This window comes from Cucumis melo, chromosome 6 (assembly GCF_025177605.1).
Source record: "Cucumis melo cultivar AY chromosome 6, USDA_Cmelo_AY_1.0, whole genome shotgun sequence".
Taxonomy (NCBI): Eukaryota; Viridiplantae; Streptophyta; class Magnoliopsida; order Cucurbitales; family Cucurbitaceae; genus Cucumis; species Cucumis melo.
The window spans coordinates 10,928,387-10,956,356 of record NC_066862.1 but is presented as its reverse complement, the minus strand read 5'-3'; the positions used below and the strand labels follow the sequence as shown (position 1 = coordinate 10,956,356).

Sequence of the window (27,970 nt, the reverse complement as noted above, 5' to 3'; positions counted from 1 at the left end):
CCAATAAAACAACTAATTTTTGAAAAATTTAAATGTCATAAATCTTTTAGACAATTGAAAATAAACTTATCAAGTAATCATGAAAGTTTATTAATGAAATAGATATAAAGCTCAAAGTAAAACAACTAAACATGTACTATAACCTAATAAATACATACATACATCCATTTAACTGTCTAAAGAAATAATTTAAGCAAAAGAAGAAAAAAATATCTAAATGGAGACTTTCGCTTTTCCTTTAGAGTACTCAACAAGCAAAATTTGGTATAAAGATACGATCAAGAAAGACTTCTAAACATTTTGCACTTTCAATTATCCAAACAAAATTGATATTACCCCCAAAAGACAATGAATTTCAATGCTCTAAACTAATCTACACGACTATTTTCTCGGCATTAATTTCACTAATGGCAACTTTCTTGTTGTGCTAGAAGTCAATTCTAGTATCTAACCTGATGGCTCCTGATCTATGGGATAAATTATCTTCTGAATTTACCAACGGAGAATTTCTAGGGATAAAAATAGTATTAATATTTGAAGAGAGAGAAAGGGCAGATAAACCTGTTCCTTCTCAAGTTTTCCTCTTTTTCCCTCTTTTCTTCTCTGGATGTACGTTGCCGTTAGCAGCCGATTCAATTTGCTGATTTTTTTCATGCTGCTGCCTTTTCTTTTTGTTTTTGTTGGCTCCAAGGAACTACAAGATTGACTTTGGTAATCAAGATAATAACTATGAAAACAAAATAATGCAAGGAAAATCAATCAGAATTCTCAGTTGAATGCAGCCAATGATTTTTGTTTCTTTCGAGTTCAATATGATAGAGTAGGAGATTGAAACTCAAATCCTTAGTGAAAAGTACATAATAGAATTTAGAAGCAAGCGCTCAGTTTTTTATGTTTGTATTCATTTTATGAAGCACAAACGCTCCATTTTAGGCCATTTTAGGCAAAGTGCTGTGTCGGGCATGTTTGTACACTATTTAACACGGTCCTACACCAAAATTTTAGTGTCCTATTTTTATTTATTTATTTATAATTTCAGACATGTTTGGCACATTTCATGGAATATGACTAAGATTTTTTTTAATAACACTAACTATCATAATCCTTCTCCCAAACACATACTATCATAACACTACCTGTCATAATCCTTCCCCCAAAAACATACTCTCATAACACTAGGACTATTATAATACTAGGATTATCATAACACTAACCCTCCCATAAATCACTCCTTCCCCAAACCCCCTAGTAGGATTTGTACTAGGGGTTATTAGGGTATTAAGGGCATAATAATAATTAGCTTGGCAGTTAGTTATATTTGTTGGTTATATAGAAAGAGTGGGGGAATGAAGAGAAAAAGCAATATTTGGTAAGTGAATTAGGCTTGAGAGTGATCTCGAGAAAAGAGGGTCCAAGTACCTCGATTTATCTTTTATTTCCGTTATCCTATATATTCAATTTATGCAGGTTCTATGAGATCAAAGAACAATTAAAAAACAAAAGAAAAACTCATTTCCCATGCGTGTCCAGGAAGCATCCCACATGGTATGAAAATATATATAAAAGAAAAGAACAAAACAAAACAAAAAAGGACACAGAAAGTAGCATGTCAAACATCACGAATCCTGTCTAGAATGGAGTATCAATGCTTTATAGTGTATAAATATAATACTCGTACAAAAAGCATGAAAGGAAAAGCAGTACCTTTTTATCCACAGCCAGACTCCTGGATGCAGCTTTGTCCAATATGCTTTTGTAATATTGTATAAATGGAACGTTGCTGTTGCATTTCTCTAGCTGCAGTCCCCATATAATGCAAACAATACTTGTCATTTGTCAATTGCCAGGCATGCGAAACTGAAACAATTAAAAGGGAAAAAGAAAAGGAAACAAAACCTGAAGAAATGATTCAGCAGCTTGCTGATCGTTGGGTGAAAACGAGATTTCATCTCTCTTTTTTTTAATGAAGTCGATATTCTGCTCAACCTGGATGGCAAACAAAGGTCTAAGAATATGTAATGCATTTACTGTGTGCGTGTAGGATGTCACAATTCAAATACTCTACTTAACATGGTAACTAATTGATTAAAATATTTGATTTGAACACAAAATGCAGCCTCTACCTGATCAATAAAACGTTTTACCAAACGCTTGAGATTCTCTGTTGTAGATGTCGCATGAAACTTCTTGAGTTGAATAAGTGGAATAGTAGCGAGTTCAGGGAAGGATATATGGTGACTCCATTGAGAAAAGTGAGATGATAAAAGTTCAATGGTAGATAAAACACATTCCTCCACAAAGTTCTGCGACTTCAACCAATATTTTGGCAGCTGCATGAATAACTTCTAAAGTTACTCCAACTGAAATTCATGCATTTAACAAAATAATAGTCTAGTTTCTTAATCACATGAATAAATAATACATCACGCACAATCACGAATACAAGAACATTCATATATAATAAAGCATAAAAAGGTATAACCTGTAGGACAGACAAGTGGTGGAAGACGACTCCTGGATTCTTGCCCTCCTTGACAATTATATGTTCCAAGATATCCAACACCATAGATGCAACAGGGATAAAAATCCCACTGGATCTGGAAAGATAATTCAACCACTTAATGCATTTAATTCGTAACGGTAAATATCTAGGACCAGGAAACAATACAGCCACTCCATTTATAATCTGAATAACATTGTAGAGCAATGTTTGCAAATCATAATCCTGGAAATTTGCACCAATGAACTTGACCCAGAGATCAATGCAATTGATAAATTGCCAACTGCGCATCATCTGAACTGCTTCCTGCAAAGAAATGTACAGGCACGGATAAAGTCTTTCAAATGCAAACAGGCTTCCCGTAAGTTTGAACAAACAGTAATACATTTAAATTTCATGACTTGAGGAAGTAAGATGAGGGATCCTGACAGCTTACTTTCTTCTTCATTCGTAAACCCTGATTTAGTATCTTTGTAAGTTGCTGGATTGAAACCTTGGCCCTAGTAGTAGATCTATGGACATCAAGAGAGCATAACTCAACGAAGGAGTCCCTCAAAAATTGCATGTGATTATGCAGAATTGGTTCCGCAAATTGACAGTTACCAATGACAGCCTTGTACATTTTAATCCAACAGGTGTCGGAGACATTAGATCCAAGCACAGAACTCATTTCTCGTATTATGAGAAATGAGAGTGATGATATTGTTCCTTCACCAGTTGCCCACAGATGTACTGCAATCTGCATTGGATTCATACATTTTGGTGGAGTGAGATAAGTGAGCATATAGGATTATTAGGCTACTGGTAGCAATGAATGACCAATATACAGAACAAAAATATGATTGCCTCCGTATATGATCAGGGAATATGAGAAAGTCTATAGTTACTTCTGTGAAATCAAATTTGAATGGTAGAAAAACGTAAAACAGAAAATATGCCAATACTTGCTTCAAATGCGTCAACAACAAAATAAAGGTAATAATATTTATGTAAAACATATACTTGCCTTAATGAGCCTGCGCTGCAGAGAAGGGAAAGCTGCAAAGAATATAACAGACACTCTTATTCGAGCCAAAGAGAACCTCAATATCTCAGTTTCTGAAACCTCGTTCAAGAGAAACAAGCTACTCCTTAAATATGACTTGATTAAGGGCTTGAGCGTTTTCCACTTTTGAGTGTTTCTCAATTCTAAAATCATTTCCTTTTTATAGCTCTTAGTCAAGAGTCCTAGCTGCTCCCTAAATAAATTGTCAGCCTCAGAAAGCATGAAAATTAATATCTTGGAGAAAGTTTCACTGTTTACAATTTTATAACATCTGCCAGCATCTACGTTGCCTATTGCTTCAGATCCGTAGTGACATGCAGCTCGATACCCATTTATGAGACTGGTAAATAGAGGCAAATCCTGCTTGTTCTTGACTTGATGACACCAGGAATCAATGACAGAGGAACTCAACAAGAAGTTTTTATTAGAACTAACACTCTGTTCATCTCGCTTTAGCCCATCAGCATTGATTGTTTCCTCATCAGAACTCTATTCAAGGAAACAATTAGATTTAATAAATTAAAAAAAGACATTAAAACATAATTGGCTGACAGTGCTCGTTTGTATATGATTAAACAAATCATTCATAACCAAAATTAGAACTTCAAACTTGGCACCAAGAAATACAGCAGCCTACATATTACTTACAGTGTCTTCATCTCTGAAAGGTTCAACAGCCTTATAAGTTTCCAGAAACTTCAAGAATTCTGGATCCTGAAAATCTTCCAAAAAACGGGATAAATTAAATTGCCCAGCCATAGAGTGAAAATTAAACATCATTATGAGTTGATATAAGAAAAATATACACCACCAGCCACCCTACCTTCAATTTATTAAATAGTGTTAGTGAAAGTAGACCTTCGGGAAGAAAGTGCACCCTCTTGCAATTCTCCCCCAAAAAGACCTACTTCTCTATTTTTTTGTTCTTTTATTATTATTATCATTATCATTATTATTATTTATAAAAAGAACCATTTTCATTGAAAAATAAAAATGAAATAATGCTCGGGTGCACAGGAAAAACAAGCCCTCCCCTTACAACAAGGAACTCCAATGGTACAAAATCATATCTGTAGAGTAGTTACAAAAGGTCATCAATATCAAACCCCCAAAGAAACATGGAAACAAATAAGGAACCAAACATTTGAAGGGTCCCTCACCACTCCTCTAAGCACCCCTTTAAAGAAACATAATCCAACTAAGATGTTACCTAGAGAAAATTTGCAAAAACACCTCTGTAACCAAAGCCCAAAGCAAAACATGAAACCTCACTGTGGTTCCTATCCAAACCTCTGAACACTCTATTGTTCCTCTCCCCAAAAATATCACAAACACAGTACATGCCGAGATCATTGCATGAATATCCCTCTAAGCTGCTATCAGAACATTAAACGCATTCGTTTAACTTTAGCAAACATGTTGATCTCTAGTTATTGGAAATGCATAAACACAATGCAAAGTCGTTGATGAGTAAAAGAAATATTTTGCACGTCCCAAATTTCATGTGTAACTATAGTCACTTGGAATGCATTTTGTACGCCGTTATTAAGTCAAAGAAATATTTTGCATGTTCCAAATTTTGTGTGTAACTAGAGAGATGCACTTGCCCTAGTTTTTCTAGTCTAGTGGAGATGGAGGTCAAATAAGTAAAATATTACCTTTTCTTTCAACCTATTCAGATGCTTGATTTTCTTTGTGAGTTCTGAATGGATTTCTTTGTTTTGATCTGATAAATCGTTGGGATTAATCATATCTGCAAAAAGATACCCCAAATAGAAGACAAGATCAAAGTATCAAGATAAATTACAAAAAAAAAAAAAGATCTATACATAGCACAGAGAGTAGACTCACCAATGCCACCTTCAGAACTATTGTCGATTTCATTTTCAGGTGTGTTAAAAGAGCTTGGTTCCTAATTCACAAATAACGTTAGAAATGCTATGAACTCAATCAAGTAATCATAAATAATATCTGCAAAACTCCGTAAAAAACCTCTGAGATGTAACCATCACTGTCGGAATCATCTTCAAGCATATCATATTCATCTTCACTGAAAATTGCCTCAAGGGAAACAACGTTGTTTTCATCAGCTTCACCATTCCTGCAAATAGAAACTAGAAATTTAAATGGATAATACAACAGTTTTTAAGCATACAATACTCATTTTCATTAAAATTTTAAGGAATTGAGGATGGAAAAGTCCTAAACACAAGACCTGTACGTTCAAACAATTCCGTAAATATTCATGCGTGTAGTCTTTTGGGGCCAAGTAAATCACAGCAAAAATATTATTTGGAAAGATGCTGATCAGAATGATATTGACAACAGACTTGACACAAAATGAGTGAAATATCAATATAAACACAACGCTCTCAATGAATGAACAAACTATTCCCAGATTAAAGCATTACAATCGATTGTGAAGCTTCGACGCGCCGTCCTTATTTTCAACACTGTCTTCGTCCTGTCCTACAAAACTTGAAGAAATTCAAATAAATAACTTAAACAAGTAACAGAAAAAAAATTCGTTAAGCAGCTCAAGTCAGCATAAACGAGTAAACAGAGAGAGAGAGAATGAACTGGAAACACGTATCCAATAATAAAATATCTTCGAGAAATTAGGATTAGAACATGCAGAAGCTTAAATTTCGTCCAAGAAATGTTACTTGATGGAGCTTTCTTTTTGAACGAAGATTTCAGTTTCCGTTTCCTTCTGAGCACAGTCTGAAGATTTTTCTTTGCAAACTTCCTTGCTTTCTTCCCGAGCTTCCCCATTCCGTTGCCTTAGTATAAAGAATCAACACTGAAATTCAAATCCTCTCGTCAGAGCTCCTGTAAGCATGTTGGTGGGTGAGGTGTAAATTTTCGGAGAAGACAGATGTCAAACTCAACAGGCAGGCAAATTCACGTGAGTGAACTGAACTATTACAACCTACTTCCAATTATAATAGTTGATGTATCATGCTTCGTATTTACCATTTTTCACTCATCATCTCTATCCCTCTTTGTTCCGGTATTTACTATTTCCAACTAAAATAGCTACCATTCCAACCACATCATTATTATATTCCTCGAACTATAACAGCCACCTACTAATAACCAACACAATATCTCAGAGACAGATTTTCGTAACCACCCTTAAACACTAAATTTTGAAGTTTAAGAGTAGAGTACAATAAAAGCACAACTTCTATTGCTATAAAAAATTTCTAGCTGATACCTTGTCATCATATCAAATAGAAAGGAAATCGTAACCAAATTTTTTTTATACCCAAATCAAGAGGCAAAAAGGAAAGAACGAGAAAACATTGATCTCTTCATGTTCATAGCAAAAACAACGAAGACCTTAACCTTAAGGATCGCACAGTTGTTTTCTTCAAAATCCAAGTAGAAAAATCATTGATTTCTTCGACTAACTTTAGATGTGTAAGTTTCTGTCAAGCACTTTGTAGCTCTGAGGAAAAAATTTTACATTTGTTTCTTCTTTTCTAAAATCTTATTGATCTCTCTCTCAGTCAAAGATTAGGCTACGTGATGTTTCTTCCTATGTGATGTTCTTAGGTTAGGCTACAACCCAACACAGTTATGACTCATTTGACAATGAGAGGCCTCTAAACTTGTATAAATATGGTATAAGAAACTCCAAAATAATTAATTGATCCAATTCCTATATATCTATACCAACAAAAGTCTGAAAAAGTTCGAAATTGGACGATCTCTTCAGAAATTCTATGTGGGGTGGACACAAATTATGTGGAATAGACCCAATTGCTGTAGTTATAATAACGTCACATAAAGGAAAATTCAGAATCCAACACAAACAGTTAACAAATGGAAGAAAACTTTGATGTTCCATAAAGGCATTTCGATTGCAATTATCTCAGTAATCAGAAATTCAAGCCTCGAGTCAAAAAATTCTTGTACTACAATCATAAACGGATCAAAAAATTCAAATCGAAGGTAATTGGAACAGAAAAGCAAAAAATAAATACTACAACCATCAAACAACAATATCAATCAATTTAAAAAAAATGGAGAGCTTGTCGGTGGAAATTGGAATCAAAGAAAATGTATTTTATTTTGAAAGCAAATAAAGTAGGAGATTGGAATCAAATAAAAGGATTTTATTTTTAAAGCAAATAGAAGATTTATAGAAGTTAAGCAACGGAAATTAAATTGAAAGCAAGAACTTTTAGAACATCGAAAGCAATTAAAAGTGAAGAAGAAGAGTTGGAATGAAAATGCAAAAATTTTAACATTTAACATTGAAAGCAAATAAAGTGGGGAATGCAAAAATTTTAACATTGAAAGCAAATAGAGAGAATCAAGAGTAGTTGCAGTTCAATTTTAACAAATTCACGATTCAAAATTCTCTTATTCCATCAAATTTAGCTTCCTCCTTCGTCATAAAAATGCAGAATCGAATCAAAAGGGCACAAGGCCGAGAACACAATCCGAACTGAAACAAAAGACTAAGCAAATAAGCAACAGAGATTAAGATATTTGTGTCTTGGCTTAAATAATGGGCAAACCGGAGAAGTAAGGGGCGGTGGCGGCGGCACCGAAAGAGATGGGGCAGGCGGAGGACGAAGCGTGAAGGGATTAAGGTTGCCGGCAGTCGTATCAGAACGAAACGTCTGGGGCTACTGAGTACTCCGCGTTTTCGTTTCCGTCGAGAAGCTAAGGTTCTGGCGAATGAAATGCACCGCGAAAAATCTCAAGCACTAAACTAAAACCCCCAAATGATTGAATTAAACCCTATTGTGAGGGATTGGCTTATTTTAAAATGTTTGAATATAAATTCAATTATAATGCATTTCAACTTGATTCTAATCCTCTATTATCTTTATTCTTCCAGAAAAACACTCTCAATTATAGATTCATAACAGTAAGTGAGAAAGATAATTAATGCTTTTACATTACCTAGGAATGGTTTTTAAGGCTAAAATTCATGTACTTTTTCGGTGCCATGCAACCATTCTAAAGTTGAGGGTTTAGAGTTGTGTGATGATATAAAATAGTTGGATTGTCAAAAATATTTCCTATCCTTTGATATATTCTTTTAATTTCAAATTTTTAATACAAAAATGTACTATCTAGATGACTCACTCGAGCAACAAAGATTGAAAAAAAAAAATTTAAAAGATTTTAAACTTTTGGTAAGAATCTCTGTATCTATCGCGATCAAGATTAACCTATAAAAATAAAATTAAGAAGTTTTTTAGAACCGTACTATTCTCTAAATATAAAACCAAAAGAATACTATTTCTCAACATTTTCCTTCTTATGCCACTTTGGTCACGCCAATTGTTGAAACTACCATGATAGGAAAGGACTTTTGCTTATTTACGAAAGAGTCATCCCCATTCCTCTATTTCATAATTTAGATTAAAATTTCAAGTTTTATTGCTTCATCATGTACGTAACCAATATGTTCATTTATACATTTAAGTTTAGACTGCAATATATAGTTTGGGATTTTTTTAAAAAAAATATAACAAATCGGTAAAACATTTATACTATAACAATTTTGGAAATAGAAAAAACTTGCATGCCCACAATATAAAATATCAAAATTGCCCTAATTAACACGCGATAAATTGGCAACGTGCATGCGTTATACGATCATGTAGATTTTGATCATACACGATCTCGAGGATACCATGCCTCGAGATGCCTCAGGATGAAAGAATTATGCTTTTAGTTCATTCGATCTCGAGCATACAATACACGAAGATGGCTCGAAATGAAAGACAAAAGTGTAGATCTACATTATCTTGTACTTCATTTTAAACGATGACTTTCAAATTTAAACAATTGTGTAAATCATGATACACGATCTTAGGCCTTATTTGCACCGAGATGCCCTAAGGTAAAAGAATTTTATCTTTAATTCATTCCATCTCAGATATACAATGGCCCGAGATGCCCTGGTATAAAAAAAAAATATTCCTTTAGTTATTGTATCTCAAGCCTCAGTGGCTCTGAGATGTCCCGAGATGAAAGAATTCTGTCTTTATTTTATTCGATCTCGGACAGCATTGCCCCTAGATGATAGACTTCTGATCTTGGGCCTTAATTGCATCGAGATGTCCCAAGATGAAAGAATTTTGCCTTTATTTTATTCGATCTCGAGCATACATTGTCCTGAGATGTCTCAGGATGAAAAACTTTTGCCTTTAGTTATTCGATCTCAGCCTTAATTACACCGACATGGCCCGAGACTAATAAATCGCAAAGAATATATAAAATTGCAAGGACATATATGGGATTTATAAAAAATTTGATCGTGTCTTATGGGATTTTCTTATTTTGTTATATGTGCCGTAAATATTTTGAATTTTTGTTACATTTATGTAAATTACTCAATAATTTGGTTGATAATTATTTTCTTTTATTAGAAGATTAGAGGAATCTATATGTATATATATATATAATCGTGTGTTTAGAAATTTTATATAAGAACACTATTAATTTAATACATTGTGATTATCCACTATAGGTTTGATATTGATCCCTGACAATTTTATCATCTAACTTATCAAATAAATTTTTTTCAATCCATTTAAAATAACCGTTTATCAATTATTCTCTTATTTGATTACGCGAACAAATCTCCACAATATGCATGACTGGAATAGGTAAAACCAATCCAAAAGTGAAAACTAATAGGTAGTCCTTATTTTTATTTATAATAATAATTTTTAGTGCAATTTCACATATATGAAATCTCAACCATACGGCCATATGAACCTCAGGAAAATTGTCAAGAAGTTGTCCAACTACAAAAATAAATAAATTGAATTAAGTGAAGTCAAAGTAAAATGAAGCTTAATTTAATGAGCAAAGACTTGCTATTTCAAATGAGACTTCATTTACTCTGGATGGAAAACAAATAATTTAAGATTTGTTGTACTTGTTAAATGTATTTTAAGTTACACTTAGATCATGGTTCATAATGGTCATAAATAGTGCGAATTACTGTTGTTTAAAAGCGTTTTGAAGGCCTATATAAAACCATATAAATTGAAAAAATGAAAAAGAAAAAAAAGGAGGGAAGGCTGGAAAAATGTTATGAAATTCTATGAGATTTTGGATTGTATGTTCAGAATAAATAATAACAACAATAATAATAATAATAATAATAATAATAATTACAAGGATCAAACAAATTGATATGTTTGTGGGTATGCTAATTACTTAACTAAATAATTTTATTGTATTAAGTTTTGTTGTGACCTACGCCAGAAAGTTATTGAACGTGAGTTGTTCTTGAGATATATGGTATTATTTTCCTTTGTTAGTATAGGATCCCTTATAAATTTACTAAGTTGAGAAACATGATGAAAAGGATCAAAATATTTTGTTGCTAGTTTTTTTTTATTGCAATGACAAACTAAATACACCACCCGATAAGGGTTGGGAACAGCCTTCGAGCTTCCCTATTAACACACACGCATAAGGGTCTGAGTTTCAAATGCACCATATCTCCTACCATAAAGTTAAAAATAACATTTTTCCATAGTGCTAATTACACATTTTGTTTGGGAAAATAGCTTGCAAGGTTTTCAAATTTCAAAGTTTCTTCACATTTTTGTTAAATCTGAAATCAAATCAAATATTCTTTCTTTTAAGTCCTCATCTTTAAGTGAGTGATGTGAACTATTGCAACCTACTCCATATTCGGAATTCCAATTATTATAGTTGATGTATCATGCAAAATTTTCCTTTCATATTTGTCATTTTTCACTCATCTCTATCCTCTTTGTTATACCATGTTTATTATTTCCAACTAAAATAGCTACCATCCAGACCACAGCCCTCTACTAATAACCAACCCAATAATACAATATCTATAAAAAAAACACTAAATTTAAAAGTTTTAAGATGTGTAAGTTTCTGTCAAGCACTTTGTAGCTCTCAGGAAAAATTTTTACATTTGTTTCTTCTTTTCTAAAATCTCATTGATCTCTCTCAGTCAAAGATTAGGCTATGTGATGTTCTTAGGTTCGGCTACAACCCAAAACAGTTATGACTCATTTGACAATGAGAGGCCTCTAAACTTGTATAAATATGGTATAGGAAAGTGCAAAATAATTACTGATCCAATTCCTATATATCTATACCAATAAAATTCTGAAAAAGTTCTATATTGGACGATCTCTTAAGAAATTCTATGTGGGGTGGACACAAATTATGTGGAATAGACCCCATTGCTGTAGTTATAATAATGTCACATGAAGGAAAATTCAGAATCCAACACGAACAGTTAACAGATGGAAGAAAACTTTGATGTTCCAAAACGGCATTTCGATTGCAATTATGTCAGGAATCAGAAATTCAAGCCTCGAGTCAAAAAAATCTTATACTACAATCATAAACGGATCAAAAATTTGAAACCGAAGTTAATTGGAACAGAAAAGCAAAAAAAAAATAAATATTACCAACAAGCGATTTGGGCCATGGACGCCTAAAACACTTCGATCAACGATATGATTTCTGGAATCTAGCACGAGCTCCACGACCACCAAACTTCTTCGGCTCACAGCGTCTAGGATCAGCGACGAGCAAAGTCCGATCGTAGCGAACGAGAATGTCCTTTATCTCCTTCTTGCTCTGTTCGTCGACGTACTTCTGGTAAAAGGCAACGAGAGCCTTAGCGATGCTCTGGCGGATAGCGTAGATCTGTGAGGTGTGGCCTCCGCCTTTGACTCTGATTCGCATGTCGACGCCGGAGAAGCGGTGTCGGCCGAGAAGGAGGATGGGTTCGTAGGCCTTGAAGCGTAAGATCTCAGGTTCGACGAGCTCGATTGGGCAGCCGTTGATCTTGATCAAGCCTCGGCCGCGCTTGCAGTATGTTACAGCAACTGCGGTCTTCTTCCGGCCGAAGCATTGCACAGACTCGATTGGAGCCGCCATAGTTAGGGTTTGTGATCGAACTGAAAGTTGTTAATAAGAGAGGTTTTTGTATTTTATATGATCTGTTGGAAAAAGGTTTCTGTAATTGTCGAAAGTGAAATGCTAAATTAAAAATGAAATAAAATAATGATAACTTTAACCAAAATATTTAGCAAAAACCAAATTCTCGTGAATATGTATTTTTGGTTCTTTCACTTTTAAAAAGTTAACCTTTCTAGTCTCTGGATCTATAAGGTCCAAATTATTTTATGTTTAATTTTTTAAATTAAATATATGATATTTAAAATTTTAAAAATAATTTTAGGGGAAGTTATCCTTCTAAGTTATCCAAGAGTAAATTCGAAAACTAAACGAGTCTATCCATATGGAAATTAAAAAGAAACATAAATACTAAACACACATATTTATCAAAATCTAAAGACTAAAAGATAATTTTCTTAATAGTCTATCTTCATCTATCATGAACTATCGTAAAGTTCAAGTTAGATTGTGATGTTTTGTATAAGTATTTGGAAAATAAATTGTCATCTAAAATAATTTATTTTATACTTTTTTTTGGGAAGAATATTATTTTGCTTATTCAATTTTAATCTTTTTCAAACTTATTTTCTGCTTTTTTTTTTAATAAATTTCAAAATTAGTTCCGTAAAAATATTTTTTATTAAAATTAACTAAATAATAATAATTTTTCGTGCAACACAAACAATATGTAAATATATTCTTAAAATTTAGAGTGAAAATAATAATTGTTATAAACAATTTTGAAGAATCAACAATTATCAAACTATGAAAGTTAAATTTACGATTTACTAAGGTCTTGAAATTAAAAATGTACATTTGAAAATACAATGAAATTTGAACAAATTAAAAATTTTCGAGTTACCAATTTTATCAATACCTTTTGACATTTATAACATTTCAAAATTATAGTTCTATTATAAAATATTGAAGCTTGAAATACCGATGTATTTTTAGTATAACAGGGAGTAAGATTAAACCTCTGACCTCTAGTTATATTATCACTAGTTACATGTTTTTTGCAGTCAAAAATCATGCTTATACCATTGAGTTAAGTTCACTTTAATCTTGAAACAATTATGTGTAAATGCTCACTATCATACTATTTCATATTTATTTTTTGTTTTTTGTTTTTGCTTGAACTTCTATTCCATTGCTGTTTTTCTTTGTAAGAAATAGACAAAGTTTAAAGATATTTTCTTCTTATAGTGTCTAATAGGGCCCTGTTCTAATACCTAAAATTATATTTTATGTTCGATATAATCTTAAAAAAAAGTTGAATAAGTCATGAATCTATTATATGTAGCCTTACAATAGTTCAAAAATCTTTTAAACTGCTTTTAAAGTTTATAAATTTAAAATTTCTAAATATTCTTTTTACGGTTGGTTTACCTATATGACATTTTTAAAGTTAATAATCAATCAATACATACAAAAACTGAGAAGTTTAGACACTAAACCTTGCTCGTGACTATGGAGAGACATTTTACTATGTTACGATATGTTGATGATATGAAAAACCTAGAAACTAATTGAAAATTAAGAACCTAATTGTTGAACATCTAACAACAAAAATAATAAAATTCTCAAATCAATTGACATCATTCCAAGGAAAACTATTAGATTTGGATTATCTTTTGATCAAAGATAATTAGGCAAGAACTAAATCTCTCCGCTCATGGATGGAACACTCCAAAAGCCAAGTTGATCAATATTACTTGAATGTCTAAGCATGCAATCATAGACCAAGAGTTGCAAAAAGATGATGATAAATTTTTGTCATCAACACAAAAAAAAAAAAAAATTGTCATTCCCAATTAAAAATTCAAAATCTATTTTAGATGAGCTTCTCAAGATCATTGTCATGTTCGAAGGATTCTAAAACTGTTGAAGTTGACATTTCCTCTCTTTGGGCTAGTTAAGAGATTGTTTGAAGCCTCTTTTGTTAGACATTTCAATACGAGAATGAAGCTCATGTGTTCATTGATTCTATTTGTGATCTTCATCACCTTGATTTTGTTCTTGCATTTCTATTGGTTAATCACAAGAACATCTCTGTTGTCCATGATTAAGTTGTCCTTGTTCGAGGAGTGACATGTTTTTCTTAAATCTAAATCAACAAAATCAAGCATTCAAAGTACAACAAATACATAGCCTCAAGCAAATAAAATCAATTTCAAAAACTAAATCTACAACTTTTTCTTTAAACTAAAAAAAAAAAAGGCAAAACCCTCACCGAAACAACGAAGAGCGACGACAGACGACGACGAGCGGCGAAGGAAGGCGAACGGAAGATGCCGACGATGGTGAAGACAATGAGCAGCAGGGACGGAATGGCGGTGGGCTTCTTCCTTCGTCTCTCTCAACTTTTCTCCCTCTTTCACTCTTTCTGATATGTGATTTACAGATCTGAAAGAGGGTTTTATATTGGAACTTCCGACTCCATTCGAAAACATCAAGAGTTTCCACATATTTCCGACACCATTAGTAAAACGTTGGAAATTGTGCTATCCTACTCCCGACATGGCAGGCATGAGGTCGGGAAAAAGAAAACTATTATTTAATTGTTTTCTTTTCCTCGTCATGGATGTACACGTCAGGACTAGCCACCCAATTCATGACGTTTATATGCATGACGTCGGAAAAACACATCGAAAAAAAGCAAACTATTATTTAATTGTTTCCTTTCCCCCGACGTGTACAAGTACGACGTTGGGAATTGGGTGGCTAATCCCGACATGATACATTCACTGTCGGAAAAAAGTGAGTCTGTCGACGCCCACTTTACGGCATCGGAGGAGACCCTATTGCCCGGCGTCTCTTATCCTGACGCTGAAGAATGTGTCAAGATATCCCCATTTTCGTGTAGTGTCGAAGATGTGGTTATTCCGCAGTTTGGCCTTGAAGACATTACTTCTCGAGAGAATTATGCTCATCGTTCTTTTCTGTTTTGTGTTTAGTTCGGTTTTGGTTGTTTTGTTCCCCTTGTACTAAAGAAAGACTTCGTAATTCACCAAATTTAGATTATGATATTTAAAAAAAACATATTTTTCTAATATCTTAAAGGGGAAAAAAAATTCAATAATTATCTATAGAAAGAAAAAGAAAATGTAAGATGCACCATCACAAATTTAAAAAAAAAAAAAAAAAACCCTAACAACAACAACCATTCTTTGCTAATTTTATCAAATCTCAAACTCTTCCTTCTTATCATGACTGAAGAAAAATTTCCCATCAGAACAATTTTGTTAAGTTTTCTTATATTAGTAGCACTGGAGGCCTTTTTGCGATTCAGATCACAATGCCATGATTCTAAGGTAGAGATTCAATCCTCTAATCGAAATATTTTTTATTTACTTTATATTGAACCCTAAATTCATGAACAAGATTGCAGATTAAGCTACTTTTCTTCATGAGCAAATTCAGTTCCATTTTTTATTTTTTAAGAAAAAATTATTCTATAGGTAATGATCTCGTTTGTTCATCAAAACATCCATTAATGTAAATGATCACAATTAGTGTTGTTTCATTTATGCTATGAAGGCTTTAATTTCACTTTTTTTTTTTCTTTTGGTAATGTATTTAGGCTTTTAGCCTTTGATCAAACAATGAGATCAGAAAAGAAACAACATTGCCTTAGCTACCATGTTTTCTTGTTCTTCTTTAATTATAATATTGTATTGATTTATAATGCTTTATTGATTTTCATTTTTGATGGTATAAATTAGAGCTTGTTTGATAATGGTTTAATTATTTCATATGTTTTATCAGAATCGAAAACGTTTTATCTAGTTCTTGAAAAAAAAAATATAAACATATCGACAACGATTTTTTTGTTTATTGTTTTTAGTCATGTAGCGATGCTATTTAATACAAATCATCAAACGAATGACAATGGTCTAAATGAGCCTATTTAGTGACAATTGATATAATACTCCTCTCTCGAGGTTGAGGGTTCGATTTTTCACCTTTGTAATTGTAGTTGAAAAAATGAACTATAAAAAAAGTGAATTACAATTTTTGTTTAGTGCTTTTGTGCATACGAGGACAAACTTGTAACTTGAAGTAGTGGAATTTCTAAGAGCAATTATGTATTGATAACTTATATAACATCTCATGAGTCGTCTAACCATTATATTTAGTTTGGATAAAAGATAAGTAATCCAAATGTAACACGGTGAAAATAACTTTGAGGTCTCAGTTGGTTGATACCTCTTGGACTAACTTTGAATTTACGATTAAGTTACAATGGCTGAATGAGAAAAAATTGATAAAACTTTGAATTTACGATTAAGTTACAATGGCTGAATGAGAAAAAATTGATAGAAAATTAGAAGCATGGTATCATGTATCAATTGGGATGAAAATTGAGCCCAACTAACCAAATGGAATGAGAAATAACTAGGAACATGGCAAAAACTTTGGATAAAGTTGAATGTTTCTTATGATTAATAAGACTTTTAACTTTAGGAATCTTCAACAATCGAACTTATTCCGAAACCTGTTTGTAATGAATCAAACTTATTATGAAGGATATGTCAGGGAATGAACTGTTATTAGAATGTCCAAGCTAAGCATTTAGGATTATCCATAATTCACAACTTCAAATCTTGATTTTTCAAACATTCATGAGAAATACTATAATTTCAACGTAACAGTGAATGAGATACCAATCAATCACTATCCAAAACAAGCATTAACTATACGTTGAAAATTGCTCCAAGGGAATGTCAAATTGACCTATGGATCGAAGAGGCATTCACGTAGCCAGGGAGGGTATCAAATCAAAACTTTAAGCATTAAATCTAAAAGTCGGCTGATTAAGTCCCTTCTCACAAAATTTTTTGATTTGCCACTAATGTCAAGGTGGATAATTCGTTTCTCATATCAGCCATTATTGGACCCAAAAAAATGCAACATAAATTTATTTTCATGTGATGAGACAGTGATTTTGAGTTGTAGTTTGAGATAAAAAAAAAATAATAATAACAGCACAAATGTAAATTGAGTTCTCTGATAGATAAATAAAAAAAGAAAACAAAAACAAGTTGTGAGCATTTACAAGAAGAAAATTTGTTAAGGAATGGTAGCCGCAGTTATGAAGCAGTGTCAACAGGTGTGTTAGAATGAGCTCCCCATTCAGTCCAAGATCCATCATAAACTGGAACATCATGTTTCTCAAGTCGATGAAGGCCCTAAACGTTACAAATTCTCACTATTTACAGACTTTTAAAAGTTGAATTTTAGTATTTTAAACAACCAAATACCCAAATCTAACAGTAGAAAGAAACATGAATACGGATACGAGACATGAATATGAACAGTATCGACATGGGGTGAGATGTTATGTGTTTTTTAGTCTAAGAGATGAACACAATGATACATTCACGCATCCAAATATATCTTTCATAAAATATGAGTTAGATGTATTTTACTCTTGAAATTATATCCTATTATGTGATATCAGTATTCTTAACGACTGATCTACATGTGCCTAACAAATACTGGACTCATATGGGCTCTTACATTTAGTGTCTGTCATGCTTAACAAGTATTTGACATGTGCTCGACACATACATTTTAGCCAAACTAAATTGTTTGTGCTTCTTAGATCTAAAATTCAAAATGTTTAATGTGAAGAGAGACGTACCAATGCAAGAATACAGGCAGTAACACCAGTACCACAAGAAGTTACAATAGGATTTTCCAAAGAGATGCCTGCAGAAAATCGATTGACTTTAATATATCATTGTGCAGCTTTGGGCCCCAAGACCTTTCAAGAAAGGCTTTTCATTCCTGGGTTCTGTGTGGAAAGAGAGCCAAACGAAAAACAAACACCATTTTGGTGACCCAACTAACTTTTGTTAAGGTAAAAAACTTACCTTCTTGTTCAAACCGTTTCTTGAGCTGATCTGCTGGTAAAAGTGACTGTGAACTATCCAGCATCTGAAAATGTACATTTCATTTATCAACTGTTTTTGTGGCTTTTCATTCTATTTTTATAAAACATCAACTACATCTGAGTCATAGATGCAGTTGCAAAGGGCTACAGGGGAAGAATGCTAAAACTATAAGTACGAGTTACAGCAAACGTATGAAGAGCTTATAAGAAACAGACTTTCATTATGGTTTATAGAAGAAATTCTACTGCTCCCTGTACCCTAAAAAATTGCTTCTATTTCTTTCCAGCCAGAAGCTTCTCAATATCACATCATGCCACTTATTAGAGAAATATAATATAAGTGTTAGCTATGACTGTAAGATCTCAAAGAAACTCAGAATTTAAACAGCGTAAGCAATGGATAGTGATACAGTATGCAAAAGATAATGTTAAAACTTCAATGAAACTGAAAACTTTAATACGAGCCAAATATGAACTCGAAAGAAAGAAAGGTTGGTTCAATGTGAAACTTGTTTTAAATCTTAATCATGAACAACAAAGATAAGGTACTAAATATTGATACAAACCTGGGGAAAAGGAATGCACTTGCTGCCAGGAACATGGCCACTTCTAATTCCTTTCCGAGGCTCCGGAACAGCCCCATCAAACCTGCAAGAAGAAAACATGATTCTAGGATACAAGGAAATCTTCCTAATTGATAAAGCCTCATTTGGTAACCATTTCAATTTTTCTTCTTGTTTTTCCTTTTTCTAAATTCTGTTTTTAAATTTTTGTTTATTAGAAACAAAAGCCATTGTATTTGGTAACTCATTTTGTTTTCTGTTTTTCAAAAACAAAATGTATTTTTTTTAAGTTTCTTTTTTTCATTTCCAATTTTCCTTCATAATTTTAAGAACAAAATTCTTGTTTAAAAACAAACAATGAAAGATACCAACACACTTGTTCATAAAAAATTAATTTTCGAAAACAAATGAGTTACCAAACCAAATAGGCCCTAAATTATTCAACCAAATACTTCCTCACTAAATTGAGGGAGGGAGAGAGAAAAAGGGACAGGAAAGTCACTTGATAGATAGGATATGAAGAAATCAGTATGGTAAAGCTCAATTTCAAAAGTCTCGGAAAAAGTTAAAAGAAAATATTCAGCAATAAAACAATCAATAAAATCTAGAATCTACTATACCTGGCCTTTGATCGAGCATCTACGAGCTGGTGAGTTTTTCCTGTAATATTCTCTTGAACCTGGAACATGTTAGAGAGAAAAAGGTTGAAATCCAAAATGCCTATAAAACACGATTATCGATTTTTTTTGGGCGTGTTCACTCTACATTTTACTATTTACATGTATTAGCACTCAAAGAACCTTAGTTTTAAGCTGGAAGTAAAACGAGAAGATAATAATTCAAAGCATAAATATTTGGGAGAATCGAAGGTTACACCTATCTTTGTGCAATCCACTTAAGTGCACAATCACAAGTTGCCACGTGGCTATCTTTTTTCTTTTTTCCTTTGTGATTGAAAGGGGCATGGAGATGGATGTAACCCTTTTTCTTAAATTTTTTTATAGGTTTCAGAGCCAAACATATACTGATAACCATTGTAATATATACTCTCTTTATCAGAAGAGAGTTTTAATATATGCCCTATATCACTCACCATGAACGACAAGTTAATACATTAACTCAAACTTTAACTATTAAGAATCCTTTAACAATTCAAGATATCAGCTAAAGCATTGCTACATATTTTTATAAAGCATTATATTATTCATATTTTATACCAACAGTTTTTTTCTTTTCATCTTTTGAACAAAGAACCAAACCAAGGATTAAGGAATACTTTAACAACAAAAGCTTTTTAATGAGCAACCTAACCTTCTCAAGGTCCCAGACCAGATGTGGCTGAAACTTGGTCTGAAATGTAATTGGCCCAACCTAAAAAAACCAAACCAAGTACTGTAAAATCTATGCACAAAAATATTGGAACTTGAAAGTAAAAATAGAAGAAAAGGAAAAAGGGAAAAAAACAGTCCCAAAAAAAATGAAAACAAAATAAAACTTGTTCGATTTCAGGTGGAACAAAATATGGGCATTGGTCAAGGACTGAGTCACGTAAATTTTACAATTTCACATTCCTCTATAGCTTTTGAATCCCATCTAATTATGCAAAGAAAATGAACAAATAAAAAATATCCTTAAGGTAAATGTAAAAAAGAGGACTTTTTGAAAGAGGGTAATTGTTGACATTGAAACATTTGAGTAACTTATGAGATACAATATTTATAGAGACAACAAATTAAATTGCACAAACCATTCATGGGACCAGTTGCCTTCAGACTAAATATACTAATATAGGATAAAACACATTAAGTCATGAACTTACAGCTTGCCCCTGATATATTTTCTCTATTGCCTCGCTTGCAGCCGTAGCTTTCAAAATAGCATCACCAGATGCACTGGATTCAACATCATATCCTAACGTACGCCATTTCGGCAATCCTCCATCAAGTACCCAAATTCTGTCATGCCCAAATACTCTGAACATCCTATATTCAATGTCCAAAATTGATTTCATCAATTCACGTACAAAAATCAAAAACATAAACTCTTCAAGTTGAATGTTTATTTCTGCATCTCACCACCAGACACGAGCTGCACTAAAAAGTCCCTTTCCGTCATAAACAACCACACCATCGTTGTTGCTAATGCCAAGGGCAGAGACAACAGCAGCGAAAGCTTCCTCTGATGGCAACATATGTGGTAACTGAAACAAATAATCATCTCAAATTTTTAATTAGCAACTCAAATGAAGAAAAGATTTATAAATCTATTGTTTAACAATTAAAATAAATGAAGGCCAGATGTACTTTCCTTTTTCTAATTCAACCACAAAATATAATGATGATATATTTACAGGGAAACAAAATGAAAAGAGATAAATTAACCTTTGAAGTTCGGTCAGATACTCCATCTACATCGAAGAAAAGGGCACCAGGGATGTGAGCAACCTATTAAAATTATGGCCAGGCTAAGAACTGATACTTCACCACACAATATATAATGTAGTTCACAGAAAATCTATCAAATTGACTACCTGGTATTCCTGAATAGGATTTCTTTGTTCATCTGGCATGTACCATGATGCATCTAACACCTGAAAACAAGCAGTTTAAAAGGTTAAACATTTACAGAAATACAAAACATAGAGCTACCAGACCTACTTGTCACAATTTTTCTAGTCAAGATCAAGATATATTATAAGCAAGGAGCCAAATATTCTTTTATGAATCTGCATAAATCAATGAGAAATACATGGTCTCGAGGCAAAAAAAATATGTATTGACTAGATCGAAACATAGTGGAACTTCTTCAAGAAAAAATATCAACCACAATCAATAGCTTGGATATAAGCAAACCTGCAAGCATTGGGGGACAGAAGACATGGACACACCTTTGAACGAAAAAAAGAAGCTGGAAGCATAGATACTTTATATTTTAAAAGCATTTAAATAACCAAGAGGGTCAAACAATTATCTAGTTAGAATAGTTAAGGTGCACAAAAGCTAGACCAAACACTATGGTTATAAGAAGGAAAAAAAAGAGCATTATCTGAGATAACAAGCAACAATTAAATCAACAATACTTTGAACACTCAATTGACATAAGTGATAAATTATAGGTAAAATTGCCCTTTTGGTCCCCGGTTGCATTTCATTTTAGTTCCTGTATTTTTTTTTTTTTTTATAAATCTCAAATTTAGACCATCAAAGTAAAGTTTTTATCCAATTTGATTAAAAAGGGAATACTGTAAAAGAGACCTAAATGTTTTGGAAAAAATCCTGCAGGGACATTAAAATGTATGAAAAGTATAGGGTCTAAAAATTAATCAAGAACCCGAATGGATCGAAACCTAAAGGAGAAGGCCAAAATGTACTGAAAAACCTAAATTATACGAACCCAACATACAACACTGAATAACAACAAACCAAAGACTCCAAGCCTAGAATGAATTAAACTAAAACATGGCACAAAACTAATGCATCACAATTAGCATATTGAACAGCATCTGTTAAGACAACTAAAGGAGTAAAAGTTAAAGTTGAAACCAACAAGAGGCAATACCTTCAAGTCAGGCTCTTTGAGATTAGAATGGAGCCAATCAGGGGAAACAATAGGATCATCCGTGGATAAGGATTTTGATGAAAAATGAGCTCTAGCCCCAGCTACAGATGAAGCCATGAAAGATGAAAATCGCCTCGTCGGACTATATGCTACACTGGCTGAGGTTGGTTGAAAATAAAATAATTTCTTCTACAATACAGAAGAATCAAAACAGAGAAAATCCATAAGTCTTCAGCAAACCAAAAACCCAGAAACAAAAAAAATGCAAAACAAACAAACGCTTCACTTACACTGAAGACGGAAGGAAGAATCTGGGTTTTGCCAGAAGGAAAGGAAAAAGAATGAGCGAATCGATTAAGCAAAAGGGCTCTACTCAAAAGGGTTGATGCCATCTACACGAAGAACATAGAAAAAGTCGTAGCTTTGAGAAAATTCCAGGATTTAATGAGGAAAAGATAAGGGTTTTTAATTTTTCAAGTGCAACACATGATAAGAAACAAAGAAATATACTTGAAAAACAGGAATTTACCGGCAAAATACTGAACCCAAGATAGAGAATCCGAAGAGACTAATGGGTCGAGGTTGAGAGTAAAAAATAGCGGCAAAAGAAAGAGACCCAGTGAGAGTCTGTCCCTAAAAACGACGCTACAAGGTACGACAGCCACTGTGGAGATGATAATTATGCTCTGTTCATCTTATTCTAATTTGATTCCAGTTTTTTTTTTTTAATTGTTAATCGTAGATTAGATAAAATTGTAGTCATAAAAATAATGATAAAATTGTTTTCATTAAAAAAAAAGACAGTTAAATTACAAAGTTAATCGTTTGTAGTTCAAACTACCTGCCTAAAACATTGAAAATGAAAAGCATGTGAAAAAAATATTCAATGGGTTAAAAAAACACTTCATGTAGATTATATATAAAAAAAAGAAGAAAAATATAGCATATCTTACCTCAAACAATGAAATTGAGTTATAGTCCTACAAAACAACGATTTGGGTGGAGAAATCGAATAGAAATAAAGGTTTATCTCAACTATTTATAGATAAAAGTTAATCCGATTTGATTTCCTAATATTTTATTTTACAAGAGAAAATATTAGATATTAGATACAAGAGAAAATATTAAATATTTTATTTTATTTTACAAGAGAAAATATTAGATACATATTTTATAGATTTCATATCCTAATATTTTTATTTTACAAATGAAAATATTCGATACATATTTTATAAACTTTCTTTATTTAACGTGGAGTAGATATTATTTGGGGATAAAACGTAATTTATTTAAAAAAAATCTTAAAAAATCATTGATTTAAAGTGATGTAGAGATTAGAAATAAAATGTTATCTAAGAAAATCTAGAGTGTGGTGCTAAAGAAAACTAAACTATAGGAAAATCAAATGTTTCTAGCCATAGTATTTTTTAGATAGCATATATACATAGATATATTATTTTGGAATATTTAAATTTTTTATGTAATCTTCCAAGATTGAGATCTTTCTTCCTCGTTTAGTTAATTATCTTAGTTTTGTTTAATTAAATTTAATTTATTCGGTCTTTTTTTGAATTTATTTAATGAGAATTATTTAACTTTGTGGAAATTGAAATTAATTAAATATATGTTAGATGAATATTTAATTAATTAGAGCTTTTGATTTGTGGTGCTTGCTGAGAATTTGATTAAATTGTATGTTATGAGGTTTAATAAAGTTGTATTTTTCGCGTTGTTGAAATTGAATTAAATTAAATAATTATTGATATTATTTAATTAAATTGTAAAGTGAAAATTTTGTTGGAGATTCGATAATCATTTATTTATTTATATATATATATATAATTATTATGGAAGTTGAAATATAATTATTTAAGAAAAAGATAATTGTATTTTAGATAAAAGATAGTTATTAAAGAGAAAAAAAGGAAGATAATTGTATTGTGGGAAAAGATAATTATTTGTAAGAGGATAATTATTTTGGAAAAATAATAAATATTAATTATTTAAAGATAAATATTTATTGGGGAGGAAAATTGATATGATTGGGTAAATAAGTAAAGAGAATGAATTAGATTTATTTAAAAGGAAAATTGATAACTATATGAGGTCTCTTAAAAAATATAAGAAATCGACAAAATATTTATTCTAAGTCAACAGGCCCACAATGGAAAATACAAAAAATCAACAACGTAATATATTTGGTACATGTAGATTTTATTATTGTTTAGTTTAGATTTTGTCGTTTAGATTTGGACAGCAAAATCTAAACTATTTATTTTTTCAATTCTATCGTTTAGTTTGGTTTGGGTTAAACGTAAAAAAAATGAGGAAAAGAAGAAAAAAAGATGAGGAAAAGAAGAAAGACGATGAGAAAAAGAAGAAAGAAGAGAGATGATAGAAAGAAATCAGATTTAGGATGTAAAAAATGAAAAGGAAAAGAAGAAAGACGATTCGCAACCGAAAAAGAAAATAACAATAAAGGAAGAAAGACGATTCTAAGAAGAATGATGGAAGGACAAACCTAAAATATTTAAGGGCAAACCTGAAATATTTAAAAATGGTAACGGTTCTGTTACATGGGTCTGTTCACACGAGATTTCTTTGTTTGTTCACACGAGATTTATTTATGTTGATTTGATGCGATGTGGTTCGATCTTGATCCTCTGATTCTCTTTTGGAAGAAAGTTTGTATCTTCGAAGAAGCTTCAATTGAAGTTGAAGACTTGGAGGGACTTCAATTGAAGTTGAAGACTTGGAGGGAGCTTCAATCTTCGAGGATGATCGACGAGTTGAAGAGATAGAATTCTCTCTGACCTGAACTCCTCTATTTATAGGGTTTATTTATAGGGTTTCTTGGTGGGCTTTTATAGACTTGAGCCTGTTCTGGTCCATGGACCATACCCATGGGCTCAATCACATGCATTTGGGTCATATTTTATTTTAGGCTAAATTAAGCTTATTTTTGGGCTCAATGACATCATTAGAATTGTCCAATTTATCTTTAAATTTAATTTGGGACACATGCCAATTTTTAGTTAATCCCAAATATAATTATTTTAGTAAATGATGTGACAATTTGTGATTGGTTCTAAAATTTCTTATTCAACATGGTCGTAAGCTAAAATTTAATTATTGGATTAAGATAATTCAGGTTGGAATTTATGATATTTTAAAATAACTTAATATTGGGGAAGATTTTGTTGATTAAACGAATTGAGAATTTAAGTTTGGGATCTTTTAGGGAAAAGTTGGTTTTGGTGGAATTTGATTTAATTGAGTACCTATTAATTATTTGGATTTTTGGTGGAATATGATATTAATTATTTGGTTTTGTATAAATAATTAATATGGAAAAGTAAAATTAATTATACGACGAAATATAATTATAATTGTTTGAAAAATAAGATAATCCGTAAGAAGAGATATAGTTGATTTAATTTGACCAGATGATTTTATACATTTAAGAGATTTAAAGATAATGGGAATAAAAATATATGTATATATTGATATAATATATATATATATATATACACATTAAAAAAAAAGAAATAATAATGATAAATATTATTATTATTATTTTGGTTTGTAAATAGTAATGAAATGCTTAAATTGAAAAGAAAGGAAAAAGAAAAAGATTCTTCATATTCTTCGCTAAGATAACCCCGTCTCCGGCTTACCAGTTTTAGTTATGATTAGGGTTAAGAAAAATTTTCAACCTCCATTTGGATAAGTTTTGTAAGTTAAGGTAATCAAATTAGCAATTTATACGTAGAAATTGTTAATTTAATTTTAGATTTAATTGAAGTTTTTTTAAAGATTTAATTGGCTAATTTTTGAAGATTTAATATAGGATTTTTCTCAATCAAGGTCGAATTGATTTTGATTTTAAATTTTAGACAAGTTAAATTGGTAAATTTTATTAATTAAGTTAATGAGTTTTAGCTTACTGATTAGGATCTGTTTTAATTGGGAATTGATTGTCAACAAAGAAAATATTGTTTTAGTTAATCTCAAATAAGAGATTCTACTATTGGATCCTCAAATTTAAAAATTAAGAGCTTCATGTATTTTTCATGATATATTAATCTTATGTTTAAGGACGTTATGATTAATATTCATATTATGTTTATGATGACGTTACATGTTTTTAGATGGTGGTATGCCTATTAACTTTATCTATTGAGCTTTTTACCCATGTATTGTGATCCTATCTATGGGGTCACTCGCATGATAATGGGTGTTCGTACGATCTTACTCGCTCAGGTGTGCTTCTTTGGACACACGACACTATTATTATATTTCTAGTAAGAAGTTAACAAATCATGTAGCGAGACTAGTAGTGGGTCCCTTACTGGTATATTTATATACTTACTCTTTTCTATGTTTAATATTTTAGGCAAAGGTAGAGGATCTGAAAAGTTGGCGAGAGACAGGAAGCGTTCGTGATATGCCATATGGGAACTCAATTTTGCTTCTACGTCTATGTATCAGTATGCAGTATTTGGGTTTTAGAAACCTTATTTAAAGTTTTGTCTCATTTGTTTATCTTTATTTCTTAAAAGAAATTTTAGAACCCGCGGATCACGTTTTCAAATTATTTTTATTGGTTTTGCCGATTTTATGTATTTGACCATTTAGCTAAATTTTAAAATTTATAAAGATTTTTAATTAGTTTTTCCTTTTCAAGAAAGTTTTAAAGTGTTAACTGTCTTTGAGTAATGACTTTAGCTCGATTTGAAAGTTCGGGTCGTTATGTTTTATTTTTTAAAATTATGTTCCTACCAAATTTGTTAATTTTTTGAAAAAGTTTTACCATGTTGTAAAAACGAGGCATAACCAGAATATAATATTAAAATAAAATAAAATAATAAATAAATGAATAAGAAAATAATATGGAAATTAAGAAAATGAAGATCTCATTGTTTTCCACTTTTTCCCACTTTCTCCAAATTCTTTGGAAAATCCTCCAATATGAGTGTCTCTTACAAATCTCACTAGGCAATTTTGTGACATTACTTGGCTATTAAGCGTGCATGCTTACTTGACACATGGATAAAGGAGTTGGCCTTATTTGGACACAAAGTGTCTACAATAATAAGACACATGACACATAGATATCTACACTATCATATTACTTATTTATAATACTCCCTCTTAAATGCCCATCATATATATGAAACACGTCTCATTAAAATCTTACTAGAAAAAGACCCCAATGACAAAAAAATCCTAACGAAGGAAAAAAAGTACACATTTCATATATACTTACAAAAATAAAATTTACTCTGCCTCATGGAAACATTACTTGGGATCTTTAAGTTGCCGCATTCTAATGTTGTGCACGAATTTTTTAAAAGTGGTGGTTGGTAATGCTTTTATAAATAAGTCTACCAAGTTATATTTTGAATAAATTTGTTGTACTATGATGTCGCCATTTTTTTGAAGATCATAAGTATAGAAAAGCT

At 31.7% G+C, this 27,970-nt stretch overlaps 3 protein-coding genes across 6 annotated transcripts; all 3 read right to left on the bottom strand.

The window, feature by feature from the left end:
* Nucleotides 1–210: 210 nt before the first annotated feature.
* Nucleotides 211–8,316, bottom strand: LOC103496135 (protein REBELOTE-like). Of its 3 annotated transcripts, none has more exons than XM_051086323.1 (14): nt 8,078–8,316; nt 6,212–6,377; nt 5,957–6,014; nt 5,538–5,646; nt 5,397–5,457; nt 5,204–5,298; nt 4,194–4,259; nt 3,507–4,034; nt 2,937–3,239; nt 2,483–2,806; nt 2,124–2,330; nt 1,897–1,986; nt 1,705–1,797; nt 211–694 (listed from the first exon to the last, which is right to left on the bottom strand). In XM_051086323.1, the coding sequence occupies exons 2-14, from the start codon at nt 6,318–6,320 to the stop codon at nt 572–574; spliced, it is 2,166 nt and encodes a 721-aa protein (XP_050942280.1). In that variant the 5' UTR covers nt 6,321–6,377; nt 8,078–8,316; the 3' UTR covers nt 211–571. The 3 variants fall into 3 exon arrangements, with proteins under 3 accessions (XP_050942280.1, XP_050942281.1, XP_016901916.2); XM_051086324.1 differs by having other exon boundaries at nt 6,212–6,348; XM_017046427.2 differs by lacking the exon at nt 8,078–8,316 and having other exon boundaries at nt 6,212–7,498.
* A 1,888-nt stretch (nt 8,317–10,204) lies between these two features.
* Nucleotides 10,205–12,552, bottom strand: LOC103496134 (40S ribosomal protein S16). The gene is made up of 2 exons (XM_008457877.3): nt 11,990–12,552; nt 10,205–10,327 (listed from the first exon to the last, which is right to left on the bottom strand). Exon 1 carries the CDS (start codon nt 12,462–12,464, stop codon nt 12,030–12,032), a length of 435 nt encoding a protein of 144 aa, XP_008456099.1. The 5' UTR covers nt 12,465–12,552; the 3' UTR covers nt 10,205–10,327; nt 11,990–12,029.
* A 4,824-nt stretch (nt 12,553–17,376) lies between these two features.
* LOC103496133 (thiosulfate/3-mercaptopyruvate sulfurtransferase 2-like) lies at nt 17,377–23,202 on the bottom strand. 2 transcript variants are annotated; one of them, XM_008457875.3, is made up of 13 exons: nt 23,035–23,202; nt 22,796–22,897; nt 22,506–22,694; nt 21,478–21,537; nt 21,329–21,391; nt 21,023–21,147; nt 20,767–20,929; nt 20,259–20,318; nt 19,568–19,626; nt 18,951–19,032; nt 18,365–18,428; nt 18,133–18,200; nt 17,377–17,677 (listed from the first exon to the last, which is right to left on the bottom strand). In XM_008457875.3, the coding sequence occupies exons 2-13, from the start codon at nt 22,895–22,897 to the stop codon at nt 17,579–17,581; spliced, it is 1,134 nt and encodes a 377-aa protein (XP_008456097.1). In that variant the 5' UTR covers nt 23,035–23,202; the 3' UTR covers nt 17,377–17,578. The 2 variants fall into 2 exon arrangements, with proteins under 2 accessions (XP_008456097.1, XP_008456098.1); XM_008457876.3 differs by lacking the exon at nt 23,035–23,202 and having other exon boundaries at nt 22,796–22,985.
* Between the last annotated feature and the right edge of the window lie 4,768 nt (nt 23,203–27,970).

Coding starts and splice junctions, on each gene's coding strand:
- LOC103496133 (XM_008457875.3), bottom strand. CDS start 22,897: ATGGCATCAACCCTTTTGAGTAGAGCCCTTTTGCTTAATCGATTCGCT. Junction 19,033..19,567: donor GATGCTCGATCAAAGGCCAG/GTATAGTAGATT, acceptor TTCTTCTTGCAG/GTTTGATGGGGCTGTTCCGG. Junction 18,201..18,364: donor GAAACGGTTTGAACAAGAAG/GTAAGTTTTTTA, acceptor GATTTTCTGCAG/GCATCTCTTTGGAAAATCCT.
- LOC103496134 (XM_008457877.3), bottom strand. CDS start 12,464: ATGGCGGCTCCAATCGAGTCTGTGCAATGCTTCGGCCGGAAGAAGACC.
- LOC103496135 (XM_051086323.1), bottom strand. CDS start 6,320: ATGGGGAAGCTCGGGAAGAAAGCAAGGAAGTTTGCAAAGAAAAATCTT. Junction 3,240..3,506: donor TGCAGCGCAGGCTCATTAAG/GCAAGTATATGT, acceptor AATCCAATGCAG/ATTGCAGTACATCTGTGGGC. Junction 2,331..2,482: donor ACCACTTGTCTGTCCTACAG/GTTATACCTTTT, acceptor TTATTCATGCAG/CTGCCAAAATATTGGTTGAA.